General features: G+C 48.5%; 1 protein-coding gene and 1 non-coding gene across 5 annotated transcripts; both read left to right on the top strand.

The window, feature by feature from the left end:
* Window positions 1-1,307: 1,307 nt before the first annotated feature.
* On the top strand, window positions 1,308-17,139 carry kpnb1 (karyopherin (importin) beta 1). 4 transcript variants are annotated; one of them, XM_063903313.1, is made up of 22 exons: window positions 1,308-1,587; window positions 2,723-2,781; window positions 5,144-5,326; window positions 5,437-5,637; window positions 5,880-6,032; window positions 6,306-6,365; window positions 6,464-6,553; window positions 6,865-6,981; window positions 7,085-7,186; window positions 7,283-7,507; window positions 7,647-7,838; window positions 8,778-8,908; window positions 9,076-9,223; window positions 9,320-9,391; window positions 9,505-9,649; window positions 10,037-10,119; window positions 12,064-12,171; window positions 12,601-12,744; window positions 13,370-13,475; window positions 14,641-14,755; window positions 15,372-15,533; window positions 16,066-17,139. In XM_063903313.1, coding segments are annotated over exons 1-22 (2,637 nt in total). In that variant the 5' UTR covers window positions 1,308-1,547; the 3' UTR covers window positions 16,067-17,139. The 4 variants fall into 4 exon arrangements, with proteins under 4 accessions (XP_063759383.1, XP_063759381.1, XP_063759384.1 ...); XM_063903311.1 differs by having other exon boundaries at window positions 6,306-6,377; XM_063903314.1 differs by having other exon boundaries at window positions 1,310-1,587; window positions 6,865-6,975.
* LOC134878796 (small nucleolar RNA SNORA79) lies at window positions 14,431-14,567 on the top strand. Its single transcript, XR_010167736.1, has one exon. It is a non-coding gene; the product is annotated as a small nucleolar RNA SNORA79 (small nucleolar RNA).
* Window positions 17,140-17,208: the final 69 nt, after the last annotated feature.

Here is a 17,208-nt window from a genome sequence, read left to right as displayed (position 1 = left end):
AGAATCATAACATTATTAGAATTATATTATTTATTTGATTATACTTCATTATGCTCAGACTTATACAACTAATATAATCGTTTATTTTTAGCTATATTAGACTACATCTCCGAGAGATTAATTGCAGATTTAATAATAAATAATAATCCAAATAATAACATTAATAATGATAATAATGCAAAGTGTTTTACAGAATATCAAATAATCCAAATAGTCACAACAAATGCACTAAAGTAAAATAATAAAACCAAAGAATGATGAGATAAGAGATATATATTTTAGAAAAGATAAAACAATTATTTTGTTTTAAATTGTTTAAAGACAGATTTAAAGTCCCTTTAACTTCAATAAGAGAAACACATGAAACAGTGTTCCCTACACTGCCCCCTGCAACCCACTGCTCCTAACACTAGGATGGGGCAAATGCAGAATGTTCCCCTCTGTGGGACCAGTAAGGGCGCCTTGTCTTCATTAACACATGAAAACTACTGAATCTGTTTAAATATATCTTTAAGAAGTAGAATATAAGACAAGCACAACTTTAAGATGTGGGCCATGCTCCAATTTCATTATACTTTTAGATTCTGCTGAGGACGATTAAGGACAACGGCCGTACTTTGGACCCCCCTGCAGTAAACACTTCTCTGAAATATAATGTAGTAAAAATATAAAGTACCTTAAATTACTTCAGCTCAGTACTTAAACTTCCTAACAGCTGGAAGATCTTTAAATGACTTTGTTTGGATTTAAAAACAACAGAAAAACAGAATTAAGGCGGAAGCACGTGCGCGCGTGCGCTCAAAAGATACGGGAGCGCGCGGAAGAGGAGCGTAGTGTTGCTTTCAGTGGCTTATCGTAAACTGCACCCAACGTTTCTTTTCAGCCCTTTTCGTCATCTAAAATCACAGGTCAGTTTTCATGACTTTTTATTTATATGTTTGTGGTATCAGATTTATTAAATCAATATACTTATTACCCAACTTTATCTTGTATGGAGAATATATTCCAGCACAATCCTAAAAAAATAAATCAGTATTTTAGTTGAAAATGACTGTAATAGTAAATTCCTGTTTTTACGTTAATGCATGGGTAAAAATAATTGAATAATATATAAAATAGTCGAATCTTTGAATATTAAAAGAGTAAAAATAAACAATATATATGTTTTTTTGTGGAATTATTAAGTAAGTAATAGAGTAAAGTAAGGTATTTAATTCAGTCAAATAATACATTAATTTGAATAATTTCCTGCACTATAATAACTCTTCCCACGGTCCCTGAAGGCCGCACACCCTCCCATCAGAGCGTGATATCCCTCCGCGGCCCTTCTTTCCCTCCCGACACACAGGAGGTAAACGGGCGGCGGTGCTTCTTCCACACAGTGACGGTGCTTAACGGTCCCCGCGCCTTCAGAGAGACACAAACACCGCGCGAGCACCGGGGAAAACTCCCGCCTCTTTTTTTTATCACCGACCGAACCTACCGGAAACTCTGACCTGAGGAGAGAAAGTAATCCGGGCTGAGAGCGCGAAGAGAGATCCGGGAGCATGGAGCTCATCACGATCCTCGAGAAGACCGTCTCTCCAGGTGGGTCAAAGAACCGCAGAAACACAAACAGCCTGACCGGCATCTGATGCAGAGAGTCGAGGAAGATTCTGAGGTCTTTCTGTAGTGTTAGCGGTTAGCTCTGTTAGATAAGTGGGGAGAGGAGGAGGTGCTAATAGTTAGCTCGTCATGCTAACAGTCACCCCGTGATGCTAACAGCCGGGAAAACATGCAAAGGAGCGGCCGTTCGATACAAGCTAACAGCTAACTAGCTCAGATCAGATCCTGCAGAGATTCATCCACACGGTTACATTATTGTTATACATAGTATTATAATGACAGTGTGTTACAGCTCCGTTTGAAGGAGAGTTCTGCCGTCAAACTACAGTAAGCGGCTGTGAAACGGCAGTGTTAGCCGTTAACCCCGGGGAAAGTTAGGAGATGCTAACAGCTAATGCTAACCGTTTGCTCATGATGCTAACCGGCCCTAGAGCCTCCCGTCCGGCTTCTTACTCCCTTTTCATAGTATTATTAGTTACTGTTTGCCAGCGGAGCTCTCATCCCGGGTCTGTCAGCAGACCTATAAACGTGCTGTCATGAGATAACCGTGTGGATGGAGCTGTGTGGGGTGGGTGGTCTGACAGCTGCCCGGTGTAGCTGCTCCACTAGTTAGTTGTTAGCTTGTAGCAAACGGCCGCTCCTCCGCATGTTTTCCCGGCTCACTTCATCTGAGCACGCTGAGAGGAGCGAAACCTCCCCTAAACATGGACGCAGCTTCATCCATTTGAGGCGTTATAGTTATCCTATTTAACCCTCCGATGTGTTAGATCTGAGTTGGTGATCTTTGAACCGGATTGTTGCGAGTCCAGAAAACTTCACCGTCGCACCAAACGTGTCCCGGTGCTACATGCTAACTGGGAGCTAGCACACGTTATGCTACATGCTAAGAGCTAACACACGTTGGAGCCTCGCTGCCGGGCGGGGAGCAGCTTCAGCGGGGTTAATGTGACGCATCAGGGGGTAAACATGTGCTTCCGTGTGGAGCCTAAGAGGAGCTGCTGAACCTGTTCCACCACCCGGGTGTTTCATTCCTGCTAATATCTGCCAGCTAACATTAGAGCTAACATTACAGTCAGGAACTTTCTCTTTCTCGCTCTCCCCCCCCCCACCCCCCCAGATCGCAATGAACTGGAAGCGGCACAGAAGTTTCTGGAGCAGGCGGCGGTAGAGAACCTGGTGAGTGTTGGGCTGGAGCGCACACACACACACACACACACACACACACACACACACACACTGCTAGCGTTGCATTTCAGGAGGCAGCTACACCCATCTGATGCAGTCTCCAATCAGACACTGGATCTGTAGGCTCTGAAATAACACAGCTAGTTTTTATTGTCCTGCGCTGAACAGTGACTGAGAAGCCCCTCAGCCCCAACAATCCTCCTCCAGTGCGTTTAAAGATCAAAGGCCTTTCCCACACACAGTCTCAATGGGACGTCCAGTTAAGAGTTAAATAACGGCTGTGATATCCGCTCTGAGCGGTTTATATTTGAAATACAGTGTAAAGGTTCAGTAGTGTAAAGGTTCAGTAGTGTAAAGGTTCAGTACAGTGTAAAGGTTCAGTTCACACTAACAAGGCACTTCCTCTGCTTCAGCCACGCCTGTCAGGTGTCTGCTCTTAAAATACTATATAATAAAATACAGTCAAAGGACTTGGTGGTTTAAACTTCAGCAGACAGAGACACACTTCCTCCTGTGTGTGTGTGACTACTCCTTTAACAGGGAGGAAGTGTGTGTACCAGCACCAGAGAGCATGCTGGGATGTTAGCAGTGATGATGCAGCTCTTCTCACAGTGCTCAATATTTCAGCTGAGCTTTATAGAAATCACTATATGGAAACTCTTGAGTGTTGGGGTAACCCAGGGATTCAGACCCTCAGATGGAATCATGCCTCCTCATTATTAATGTCTCGTTCATTAGTCAAAGTCAAAAGTCCACTTTATTGTCAAAATTTCCACATGTGTTATACATACAGAAAGTGTAAATACCGTTTCTTGCAGTCCCACAGTGCGAATGTAAACATGAACATATATCATGAAATGAGAAGGGCCTAGACAAAGAAGAGGGAGTAAGGGCCTAGATAAAGGGGGATACAAAAAACTAAGTAATATAAATATCTTAGACACCATCAACACAGTTTGACGGTAGTGCACGTAGTTCTTTAGTGCAAATAATTCTTAGTGCAAAGTACATTTTCAGTAGCAGTGTAGAATAGAAAGTGACTGGTGCTGGATGAGGGAAGGGTGTGTGAGGGAGGGGGATTCATGTCCTGCAGCATTTCCATTGAGGCAGTGGGGAAAGGTGGGTGTGAGGGAGGGTGGAGAGGTCAGGGTAGAGGGGGCAGAGGGAGATGAGGAGAGAGGGAGGGAGTGAGAGAGAAGGAGAGGGTTCAGCATCCTGACCGCCTGGTGGAAGAAGCTGTTCCTCAGCCTGGTGGAAGAAGCTGTTCCTCAGCCTGGTGGAAGAAGCTGTTCCTCAGCCTGGTGGAGCTCGAGCGCAAGCTGCGGAACCTTCTCCCTGAAGGCAGGAGGCTGAAGAGGCTGTTGGAGGAGTGGGTGGGGTCCCCCGCAAGGCCGAGTGCTTTGCGGGTGACTAATTAAATTAATTAAAAGATTAATGCGGATTCTAAAACTCCGATCTTAACAAGGCATCAGTCACTATAATCTAATTTTGATATTTTCTTCCTCCGACTCCCCGTAAAATGTTGAAGTGATCCAGGAAACAATATCTCTGTTGGTCAGAAAGGGTTTAATGAGTCTAGAGATATGAAGGTGGGGTCAGATGTCTTGTCAGACGGCAGAGACAGCTTTATGTTTACGGAGAATAAATAGGGGATGGATGTCCGGTGGGTCTGCCGGGGGACAAATGGCAGGCAGCAGGCTGACACTGAAACTGAGATTTCTGATCCTTTCTTTTACTCTCCTTTTTTCTGGAGAATCAGAATCCCTTGATTGGTCCCACAGAGGGGAAATCAGCAACAGAGCCAAAGACAGCTTTACAGAAAATATTCATTAAAAAATATGAAGATTAAGAAAAACACACACTTTACAAAATACACGTCCTGAAGGAGATATGGAGGCGGGTAAATACGGCAGGTATTAATGATGGCATGTTTATGTTTATATATTGACTCGGCAGCTTTAAGACGTGAAGGAACTTTTATTTCCCACTTTGATTTAATGCAGGATTTTCACCTGAAAGTGGGCGGGGCTTCATTTAAACCGGAAGTGACGTCAGCACCTCATGCTAGATTATTCTAGAAGAACCCCTGAGTAAAGCTGCTGATATATTGCTTGCCTAATGGTTTGGTGCATAACATGTCAGACATTATGGAACAAATATTAAATAAGAGACATGCACCAAATATTAGAGAGAAATTACACAATTCAGAAGAGTAACTGTAGAGAACTGAGTCCAGTCAGATGTTGAGACGGGTCGGAGTGTGATTGCAGCCAGGAGAGAGTGGTTTCAGCAGGGGATAATGATTTTTATAGAGCGGTGCTTGTATAGTGATAATCTGAACCGCCCCCCCCAGCCCACGTTCTTGGTGGAGCTGTCGAAGGTGCTTGCGAACCCCGGGAACACCCAGGTGGCCCGGGTGGCTTCGGGTCTGCAGGTGAAGAACTCCCTGACCTCCAAAGACCCGGACGTGAAGACGCAGTACCAGCAGAGATGGCTGGCCATCGACGCCAACGCCCGCCGAGAGATCAAGAACTACGTAAGAGACTATGCCTTGTGTTGTTGTTGTTGCTGTTGTAGCTTTCAGACCTGATGACAATATGTTTCATCTGCTGTCGTCACACCCCCTCACCCACCTTCTGCTCTCAGGTCCTACAGACCCTCGGCACAGAGACGTACCGGCCCAGCTCGGCGTCGCAGTGCGTAGCGGGGATCGCCTGCGCAGAGATCCCCGTCAACCAGTGGCCCGAGCTCATCCCCCAGCTGGTGGCCAACGTGACGGACCCGTCCAGCACCGAGCACATGAAGGAGTCCACGCTGGAGGCCATCGGGTACATCTGCCAGGACATCGTGAGTACTGACACACAGTCGCCGGGGGGACGGGGGACTATACTGGAGAGGGCCAGAGAACACCCTCTGAAAGCAGGTCCTGCAGAACCAGACCCTGCTGGGTGCTGAGCACTGGGTCTTATTTACTGCCTATATGAAGGACCCCCTCTATGGGTAGACGCACAGCTGCTAAACTGGGATCCTGTAGGTTGACGACGTCACATGTTGGGGGGAGTTTAATATGAACTCTGTGCTGCGTTCAGGACCCCGAGCAGCTACAGGAAAACGCCAACCAGATCCTGACGGCCATCATCCAGGGCATGAGAAAGGAGGAGCCAAGCAACAACGTGAAGCTGGCCGCCACCAACGCCCTGCTCAACTCGCTGGAGTTCACCAAGGCCAACTTCGACAAGGAGGTACACACACACTCAGACTCACTCACACACACACTTACCCACACACCCTATCTCCGCCTGACTCCAACAGGCCTCCGTAGTTTCCAAAATAAAATCAGTTTAAAGCGTGTGTTGGTCCATGAAGAGAAATCATGCACCACTCTGAAGTGTGATGTATAAACCCAACCACAACATCTGAGACTAACACACGCACACACATGCACACAAACACACACTTTGTTTCTGCAGTGTCTTGAATGATGGAGTGATGCGTGTGTATGTTTCCTGTTGCAGACGGAGCGACACTTCATCATGCAGGTGGTGTGTGAGGCCACGCAGTGCCCTGACACCAGAGTGAGTCAAACTGTACGCTCCCACCCTGTGTTCCTTACATGTCATTAATGTGTTACTGTGTGCGCTAGAACACAGTGATGAACCTGTGTTGTGTTCAGGTGCGCGTGGCGGCTCTACAGAACCTGGTGAAGATCATGTCTCTGTACTATCAGTACATGGAGACGTACATGGGACCGGCTCTGTTTGCGGTGAACACACACATACATACATACATACATACATACATACTTAGCCTCTCCCAGAAACCACAGAATGAAATACCTTCAGTTCTTAAGGTGTGATGACTCTGAAGTGGTGAAGGATGCCTCGCTGTGATTGGTCTATGAAGAGAGATCATGCACCACTCTGAAGTGTGATGCACAAACCAACCACAACATCTGAGACCAACACACACACCTGAAGCTAATGTGCTAATGCTACCTGTTTGCTATAAATAGTCTAATTTTAAAAATAATATTGTGTTATAAATCTATAACCCTCCTCCCTCTTCGCCCCCCAGATCACCATCGAGGCGATGAAGAGTGACATCGATGAGGTGGCCCTGCAGGGCATCGAGTTCTGGTCGAACGTGTGTGACGAGGAGATGGACCTGGCCATCGAGGCCTCAGAGGTCTGTGTAAGAAACCTTCACTTACCCCCCCCCCTGCAGTTATCGCTCACTTCCTGTTGATTAACCCCGCCCCCCACCTGACTGTCTGCCTGCTCTTGTCTAATCGCAGGCCTCGGAGCAGGGCCGCCCCCCCGAGCACACCAGCAAGTTCTACGCCAAGGGGGCCCTGCAGTATCTGGTCCCCATCCTCACGCAGACCCTCACCAAACAGGTTCCTATCCCTCTCTTTATTCATGGTCTGAGACCTTCACGCTGACTCACTGTGACCTCTGACCCTGACTTCCTGTGACCTCTGACCTTCCTCCAGGACGAGAACGACGATGACGATGACTGGAACCCGTGCAAGGCGGCGGGGGTGTGCCTGATGCTGCTGGCCACCTGCTGTGAGGACGACGTTGTCCCCCACGTGCTGCCCTTCATTAAGGAGCACATCAAAAACCTCGACTGGCGCTACCGGGATGCTTCCGTCATGGCCTTCGGGTCCATCCTTGAGGGGCCCGAGCTCAATCAGCTCAAACCACTCGCCATACAGGTGAGACCCCGCCCCCTCCAGGAGTTACCCCCCTGTCTCCAAACAGTTAGCATTAGCATTTAACCCTGACGTGTGATGATGCCTTTCATTGAGAGGCTGCCTGTAACCCTAGTTACTGACCCTGCCCCCCCCCCCCCAGGCGATGCCCACCCTGATCGAGCTGATGAAGGACCCCAGCGTCGTGGTGAGGGACACCGCGGCCTGGACGGTGGGCCGGATCTGCGAGCTGCTACCTGAAGCTGCCATCAACGAGGTGTACCTGGCTCCCCTGCTGCAGTGCCTCATCGAGGGACTGGGGGCCGAGCCCAGGGTGGCCTCCAACGTCTGCTGGGTGAGGGGGGGCATGCAAGCCTTCAGAAACACTTTCTACTTCTGTATCGAAGCGTCCCGCTCCCCTGAGGTTTGCTGATGAATAGTTAGAAACATCATTCTAGAGTTGGAGGATGAAACCCTCTTTATTAGTCACATGCATGCACACAGCAGAGCACACACAGTGAAATTGGTCCTCTGCATTTAACCCATCCTAGTACTAGGAGCAGTGGGCAGCTATCATGCAGCGCCCGGGGATTCAGACTTCCTGCTGAACATCTGGACGTCTGTAAACACCCCCTCTCTCATGAGACCCTCAGCTGCTGTCAGATCACAGATGCAGCCGGGGGATATCCCCAAATCCTTTCAGAGGAGTTCAGTTAACTGCTCCAGCTGGGTTCAGATATCTATCACATGCTGACTTTGTCCTCTCATGGCGGGGAAAGCTGTGATTGGTCAGTGATGATAACTCATGCACCACGCTGAGATGTGATGTAAACAAACCACTTTATCTGAGACCTGCTCACAGCCTATTCACCGGCCGATCCCTGACTCCTCCTCCTGTTTGAACCTCCTTCAGGATGGAGGAGGAACGCTGTGTTTCTCAGGGATGGATTTAATAAGAGGTGTTTTCATGGAGCACCATGAGGAGAGGGTCAACACATCGCCCCGATGCGCAGGGGCTCAGCTGAAGAAATGAAACAAATAAAGAGCAGCGGTCCGGCCGCCATGGATCAATGATAGGTTGCAAAGGTGTTTAGAAAGAGGTGCACATAGGAAGATAAAGAGAGGTTCCTCCTCCTTTGCTCCTCTGCTCCTCCTGCGCAGAAAGGAAAAACTGGGAGGGAAACTCAACATGATTTCTCCACAGAAGAACTTTGAGTTAAACTGGTTCCTCTCCTCCTCCTCTATCCTGTCTATTCCTCTCTCCTCCTCTCCTTCTCTCCTCCCTCCTCCTCAGGCGTTCTCTTCCCTGGCTGAAGCAGCGTATGAAGCCACCGATGCAGCGGAGGACCAGGAGGAGCCGAGCACCTACTGCCTCTCCTCGTCCTTCGAGCTCATCGTGCAGAAGCTGCTGGAGACCACTGACCGGTGAGATGTGTGTGTGTGTGTGTGTGATAACTCATGCACCACGCTGAGCTGTGATGTAAACAAACCACTCTACCTGAGACCTGCTCACAGTTACTGCTGCTCAGACTCTAATGTAGGTTCACCCTGCCCCCCCTCCTAATGTCCCCACTGGTTAACCCACCCCCTAGACCGGACGGTCACCAGAACAACCTGCGCTCGGCGGCGTACGAGGCTCTGATGGAGATCGTGAAGAACAGCGCGAAGGACTGCTACCCCGCGGTGCAGAAGACCACGCTTGTCATCATGGAGCGACTGCAGCAGGTCCTGCAGATGGAGGTGAGGTGGGGGGGGCTGCGTAGTTACTGTTACCATGGTGCTTAGATCTTCCTACATGTATTGGTATCTAACTGTGATGTCACTTCCTGTCTGCAGTCTCACATCCAGAGCACCTCGGACCGGATCCAGTTCAACGACCTGCAGTCGCTGCTCTGCGCCACGCTACAGGTGAGACACAGTCACACACACTTACACACACACACACACAGTCACACATGCCGTCTGTCACGCTCACTGTGGCGGGGAGAGGCTCTTATTGTGGCGGGGTGTGTCCTGTGCAGAACGTGCTGCGGAAGGTGCAGCACCAGGACGCGCTGCAGATCTCAGACGTCGTCATGGCATCGCTGTTGCGCATGTTCCAGAGCACCGCCGGGTCGGGGGGGGTGCAGGAGGACGCTCTGATGGCCGTGTCTACGCTGGTGGAAGGTACACACACACACACACACCCCCAACTTAAAATTCATCTTGGGTTTTTTTGCTCTTCGTTTAAAAAGTGTTTGTAAAGCTGTGATTGGTCGGTGATGAAAACTCATGCACCACGCTGAGCTGTGATGTAAACCAACCACATTATCTGAGACCTACACACACACACACACACACCTGGTGGGTCATTACAGATGAAAACCTGTATGGTGATAAAGAGCTGCTCCAATAATCTTTAGAAGCGTCTAATGTTTTTCATCCTATTTAAACCCATGAAATGCTTTACCTGCTGCTATGGGACGTATAGGCCCTTGTATATTCCATCTATCAGATTCTATTATATCCTGTCTCTGGCACTAAATGAACCCAGAGATGTGGTCTGTGTTTCAGTGCTGGGCAGCGACTTCCAGAAGTACATGGACGCCTTTAAGCCCTTCCTGGGGATCGGCCTGAAGAACTACGCAGAGTACCAGGTAACCTCAGGGACCGGTCCACTCTAGAGGAAGCTTTCAGATCTGCTTCCTGTTCAGAGATGACAAAAAAAACAACAGGGTCCCCGTGGATCCTTTAAAAGTCTTCAATTTAGTTTTGATATTCAAGGTCTAAAAATGTCTTAAAAGGTCTGGAATTTTAGGAGTGGAGGTATTACATTTTACCTGGGGCAGAATGAATGAGTGTCTATTTCTAGTTAAATGTGTATGTTTTATTTTGCCGATAACGTTATTTTATGTCCTGCAACGTCTAATACCTATTGGTTTTTACGTGAAATAGGTGGGCTAGCGCACACTCCTCTTGGTAGGTGGCGGTAGAACGCCTTGTATGACTATGATCTGCATTTTAACGTAGAAGAAGAACGTAGTTATCCAGCTGCCGTGGAAAAAAAGGAACACGACGCTCAGGTTAACAATGGGTAAAAGCAAATCTAATAAGGGGTTGGAGGACGACAAATATCGTAGCTGGCTGAAACCGTCCAGCTCCTATGAGGCGTGACACTAACTGTGTCGAAAAACTTTCAACTTGGCACAATGGGGTGCATCACTAGATTCGCACATGAGATCATAAAAACACAAGCGCTATGCTGGTGTTCAAAGGAGTAAATGCCCATAGAGTCGTTCACTGGCGCTACTTCTAGGTTGGCTGTTACAACTAATATATCCACTCTGGCAAAGTGTTCAGGGCCCACTTCCAGTCAGACACCATTCTACTCCTTTTCACCCACAGCCACGTTGAAGGCAGAAGTGCTGTGGGTTTTTCACACAGTTAGTCGTCACCAGTCATACGTCTCAAACGACAACATTCACACAGTCTTCAGTGAAATGTTTCCCGATTCCGAAAGTGCTAAAACTTTCACTTGTGGAAGGGACAAAACCGCGTACCTTGTGCGGTTTGGAATAGCTCCTTACATAAAAAAGGAGCTCATCTCAAGAGTAGACGAAGATTCGTTTGTCATTGTGTTCGACGAGAGCATGAACAGGACCACCAAGAATAAACAACTAGTCATGCGGCAACCGATGAGACTGGCACCCACGTTTCATCCCGTTTCTTTGGATCACATTTCCTGGGCCATTCAAATGCAATAACCCTTTTTTATTTGTTCCTTTTTAAAGGTCTTAAAAAGGTCTTAAGAGTCATAAAAAACGTGCAGATACCCTGAACAATGTTCCCAACTTTATTCAAACTATATTTAATTTTCTCTAAAGATGTGACTCTTTGTGTTAACTGCACAGTGTCATGGAATATCAACTTAAATGTTAATGGCACAAGAGAGCAATCTCAAAATGCTGCACAACTTGACAAAAAAACCTAAACAGAAACCGATTTACTCTAAATATGTAGTCTTTTTTTGCTTAATATTAGGACGTTCGTTCAATTAATACTTTGACTTCATTCCTATTGTTGTGAAATATAACCTCAGTTATTTGCACACAAACGCTGCCAGAGGAAATCCATTTAAATGGAATTCAGTTTGTAAAAAGTGACTGTGCCCAAAATGTTCCCGACTTTTCTGCACAATTTTCTTACATTTTCCGTAAATGTTTAGTGTCCTCGTGGCGGGGAAAGCCGTGATTGGTCAGTGATGATAACTCATGCACCACGCTGAGCTGTGATGTAAACAAACCACTTTATCTGAGACCTGCTCACAGCCTCTTCTGGTCCATGGGGGTGCCGGTTCGATCCTCGACACCTGCTGCTGCACCCAGACCCTGCAGTGAGCCGAGGGTCTGACCCTGCAGTGAGCTGAGAAACTCCTCCAGCCTCTCGTGTGAAGCAGACTCAGTGTTTCCCTTCTGCTCACCTCCATGTGTCAGCGTTAACTCGTAGCATCCTCGGCTAACGGCTCTGTAGTGATATAAGAGCCTCCCTGAAACGTCCGGATGGTGGTGATGATGAAGATAAAGATGTTCTTGCTGTTGCAGGTGTGTCTGGCGGCAGTGGGTCTGGTGTGTGACCTGTGCAGAGCTCTGATGTCCAACATCCTGCCGTTCTGTGACGAGATCATGCAGCTGCTGCTGGAGAACCTGGGGGTCAGTCTGCCCCCCTTACTCTGACCAATGAAACTCATTCTCCAGATGCTCGCTTGTGATTGGTCCGTGATGATGATGGGTGATGTAAACCTCAAACCACTTTATCCGAGGCTTCTTTACTCCTCTCACCGCCTGCTGGTGTCAGAGTAGTGATGATGGCACACCTGACAGGTGATCCGTCCCAGCACCAGGGCTGAGGAGTCTCTACAGTGTCAGGGCTGAGGGGTCTACAGTGTCAGGTTATAGTGGACCTGATGATATGACGAGTCCTGTAGAGATCTGGATGAAATACCTCGCTGATAAACTAAGATTATTAAACATGATATAAATAAACCTGGAGACGTTGATGTCTGACCCCGCAGAGCTTTAGTGTTTGTTCCTCTGTGCTTCCTGTCAGCTGGTAACGTGTGTGTGTGTGTGTGTGTGTAGAACGAGAACGTACACCGGTCGGTGAAGCCTCAGATCCTCTCGGCGTTCGGAGACATCGCTCTGGCCATCGGGGGAGAGTTTAAGAAGTACCTGGACATCGTGCTCGACACGCTGCAGCAGGCATCACAGGCGCAGGTGGACAAGGTAACATGAGGTCACATGACTCGACACAGTGACGTGACCCCCTCTGTGACTCGACACAGTGACGTGACCCCCTCTGTGACTCGACGGTCACGTGACTCAACACAGTGACGTGACCCCCTCTGTGACTCGACACAGTGACATGACCCCCTCTATGAGTCGACGGTCACGTGACCCCCTCTGTGACTCGACGGTTACATGACCCCCTCTATGACTCGACGGTTACATGACCCCCTCTATGACTCGACGGTCACGTGACCCCCTGTATGACTCGACGGTCACGTGACCCCCTGTATGACTCGACAGTCACGTGACCCCCTCTGTGACTCGACACAGTCACGTGACTGTGTGGCACGATTAAAGGTATTGTGATTCTGATGACCCCCTCATTATGAGGACCGAGAGGTTGAAGGGAGGCTGCAGAAGCTTCTCAGAATAACTATTACAGAAGTATGTTTGGTTTTGGTCCGTGATGATACTCATGCACCACGCTGATGTGTGATGTAAACCTCAAACCACTGAATCTGAGACCTCCACATGACCCCCTCCCCACCCTGATCACAGGGAGTCGCATCAGGACGTCTCTGAATATATTCACTAAATTAGATCGTGTGTGTGTGTGTGTCAGACGGACTACGACATGGTGGACTATCTGAACGAGTTGAGGGAGGGCTGTCTGGAGGCGTACACCGGGATCATCCAGGGCCTGAAGGGGGACCAGGAGAACGTGCACCGTAAGATCACATGACTCCTCATCACATGACCTCGCTGTTATCACATGACCTCGCTGTTATCACACGACCTCGCTGTTATCACACGACCTCGCTGTTATCACATGACCTCGCTCTTATCACATGACCTCGCTCTTATCACATGACCTCGCTCTTATCACATGACCTCGCTCTTATCACATGACCTCGCTCTTATCACATGACCTCGCTCTCCTCATCACATGACCTCGCTGTTATCACATGACCTCGCTGTTATCACACGACCTCGCTGTTATCACACGACCTCGCTCTTATCACACGACCTCGCTCTTATCACACGACCTCGCTCTTATCACATGACCTCGCTCTTATCACATGACCTCGCTCTTATCACATGACCTCGCTCTTATCACACGACCTCGCTGTTATCACATGACCTCGCTGTTATCACACGACCTCGCTCTTATCACACGACCTCACACGACCTCGCTCTTATCACACGACCTCGCTCTTATCACACGACCTCGCTCTTATCACATGACCTCGCTCTTATCACATGACCTCGCTCTTATCACATGACCTCGCTCTTATCACACGACCTCGCTGTTATCACATGACCTCGCTCTTATCACACGACCTCGCTGTTATCACATGACCTCGCTCTTATCACACGACCTCGCTGTTATCACATGACCTCGCTCTTATCACACGACCTCGCTCTTATCACATGACCTCGCTGTTATCACACGACCTCGCTGTTATCACACGACCTCGCTGTTATCACACGACCTCGCTGTTATCACACGACCTCGCTGTTATCACACGACCTCGCTGTTATCACATGACCTCGCTGTTATCACATGACCTCGCTCTTATCACATGACCTCGCTCTCCTCATCACATGACCTCGCTCTCCTCATCACATGACCTCTCTCTCCCATCACATGACCTCTCTCTCATCACATGCCCCCACCTGAGGTGACGGCGGTTCCTCCCCCTGCCTTCAGTCTGGCGGGGGGATTTTACGCTGTCACAGAGCGACGGGTCTCCTTCACCCGGAGCGCTGCAGGCTGCGGCCGAGGCTCCGGCGCTCCGGCTTTGCGAGACTCTACAGATGAATGTTCAGCCGGTGTTTTCTCTGTGGTGTTCTTACAGTTCCTGACATGTAAACCTGCCTCCCCCCCCACAGCGGACGTGATGCTGGTACAGCCGCGGGTGGAGTTCATCTTGTCCTTCATCCACCACATTGCTGAAGATGAGGATCACTCTGACGGAGTCGTGGCCAATGCCGCTGGGCTCATCGGGTGAGGGGGGTTGATTGAGAGGTGGTCCTCACCTGTGAATGGGAGACTTCAGCTCCACCTGAGTCTCAGTGTTTATGACGTCTCCTTCTCCTGTCTTCTCCCCGGAGCAGAACAGGTGGCAGGAGAGTCTCTTTACTGAAGATTAGAAAGACTGCGTGGTGCCTTCAGGTGCACCCCGTAAACTATAGCTTCTGCATTCCAGGGACAGGTTTTGTACTCATCAGTGTTCCCTGTTGGAATAAGTGGGTGTGTGTGTGTGTGGGTCAATGAAGAGAAATCATGCACCACTCTGAAGTGTGATGTACAAACCCAACCACAACATCTGAGACCAACACACACACACACACCCCTGAAGCTGCAGATATGAATGGAGTTTTATCTGAGGACTTTTGTGAGTTTGAACATCAAACATGCTGAAATCTTTCTGTCATTCCTGATGTTTGAGATGAAGAGGAAGGTTCTTATCTATTTAATAAATGGTGCTATTTAAATAAACAAAAGGAGTTACATTATAAGCCCCCCCCCCGGGTTAATCTCATTCCTCAGTTTAGTTTGATTCTGGGTGATGTGATGCTGCTCCTTCACAATAAAAGCTAGTGTGTGTGTGTGTGCGCAGGGACCTGTGCACGGCGTTCGGGAAAGACGTGATGAAACTGGTGGAGCTGCGTCCGCTCATCAACGACCTGCTGACGGAGGGCCGGCGATCCAAGACCAACAAGACCAAGACCCTCGCAACCTGGGCCACCAAGGAGCTGAGGAAGCTCAAGAGCCAGGCCTGGTGAGTACACACCATAATACACACTAAAATATACACTACACACAGTACAGGATTCAAACATGTTTGAGGAAAAACTGTTTTAAATTACAATTTAAAACAAAAGGTTTCATTTATTTTCTTTAATCATTTAAAGTCAAATGTTGGATAAACTGTAAACACTCAAATCAACAGGACTTCAAACAATCTCATTTATTCTTTAAGTGAAAAATGTACAAGAACGTATTCATTGAAGCTTTGGGGAAATACTCACGGTTTGTTACTTCTTTTCATTAATTTAGAATAAATCATTAAGTTTATTCAGTTATATATTTGACCTCCGTCTGACCCCAACAGGCCTCTGTAGCTTCCAAAATGAAATCTGTTGTAAACGTGTGTGTGTGTGTGGATCCATGAAGAGAAATCATGCACCACTCTGAAGTGTGATGTACAAACCCAACCACAACATCTGAGACCAACACACACACACACACACACACACACACACACACACACACACTGACTCCCTCTCTGACTAACTCCCTCTCATCCTCAGAGGGTCTTCGTCGGGGAGCGGATGCTGATCTTCTCTGAGACGCAGAAGAAAAAGAAGTCGAGTGACGTGAGACGAGTGTGTGAGAGCGAGAGAGACGTGTGAGCGAGAGAGACGATGACATCACACCTTCAGTTCCCCCCCTCCTTCCCCCCCAGACGGCCTGTGGACTGGACTCTGACTCCCCCCTCCTTCCTCCCCCCAAATCAAAACGGACTCACCCTCCTCCTCCCACAATCCACCTCTCTCGCTGCCGCCGGGCTCTCCCCCACGCTACCGCCCCCCCCCCCCCCGAGTGGGGGAGGAGAGGGGGAGGAGGGGACACCTAACGACGAATAAAGACTTGAGTGGGAGAGGAACCGAGCGACTCTGGACTTCTGTGGAGACTTTAGATTTTTGTTGCTCTTATTTTTCTTCTTCTTTTTCTTCCGAGCACTTAAAGGCGGCGGCGGCCGAGACCCGGCCCCGGTGCGCCAGCCCCCGGTGTGCCACGCTCTTATTGTCCCAACAGCACTAAATTCCTACAAAATAAAAGTCCTCCGAGCGAGTGCCAAAAGGAAAGCAGGAAGTGAGCGCTTCAGTTTGGTTTCCCGCTGCACCTGGTTTGGGAAAAGGGTCACTCACCGTTTTTGCTTGTTTAAATTCAGAGAATTGAAGACGTTTGTATAAGGTTATATTTTTCCATTGCTATGATGAAAAGTTAAAAACAATAAAATGATATGAAACATTCCCCCCGCTGTCATCTGTTGGACTCCGGGACCCTCGACGCCACACAGAACCATGATTCTTGTTTTTGTTTTTCTGTCGGACGTTCCTGCTGCCCGCCTCGCCCCGGCACTTCACCTCCTGTCCCACAGAAACCGGTGGGGGGGGGGGTCAGGAAGTGGAAATACTCTCGCTGAGGGAAGTGTCCCCAGCCTCAGAGCTCTTATTTTGTAGAGGTGTGGCAGCTGTGGGAGGACGCACTTCCTGTGATGCACCTGGCTAATCGATCATTTCTGAATTGTGAATCATTTACAGCCAATCTGCTTTTTATTTCATATTCAACTTTAGTGAACTAATAAAGTCTATATTGTACTGAATGTCCTGCTGGTTATTAAACATGACCATAGAAGAAGAAACACTGGGGGTTAACACACCTGTACT

This window comes from Eleginops maclovinus, chromosome 16, assembly GCF_036324505.1.
Source record: "Eleginops maclovinus isolate JMC-PN-2008 ecotype Puerto Natales chromosome 16, JC_Emac_rtc_rv5, whole genome shotgun sequence".
NCBI classification, from domain to species: Eukaryota; Metazoa; Chordata; class Actinopteri; order Perciformes; family Eleginopidae; genus Eleginops; species Eleginops maclovinus.
The sequence above is the reverse complement of the archived record's forward strand: the minus strand, read 5'-3'. Positions and strand labels throughout refer to the sequence as shown.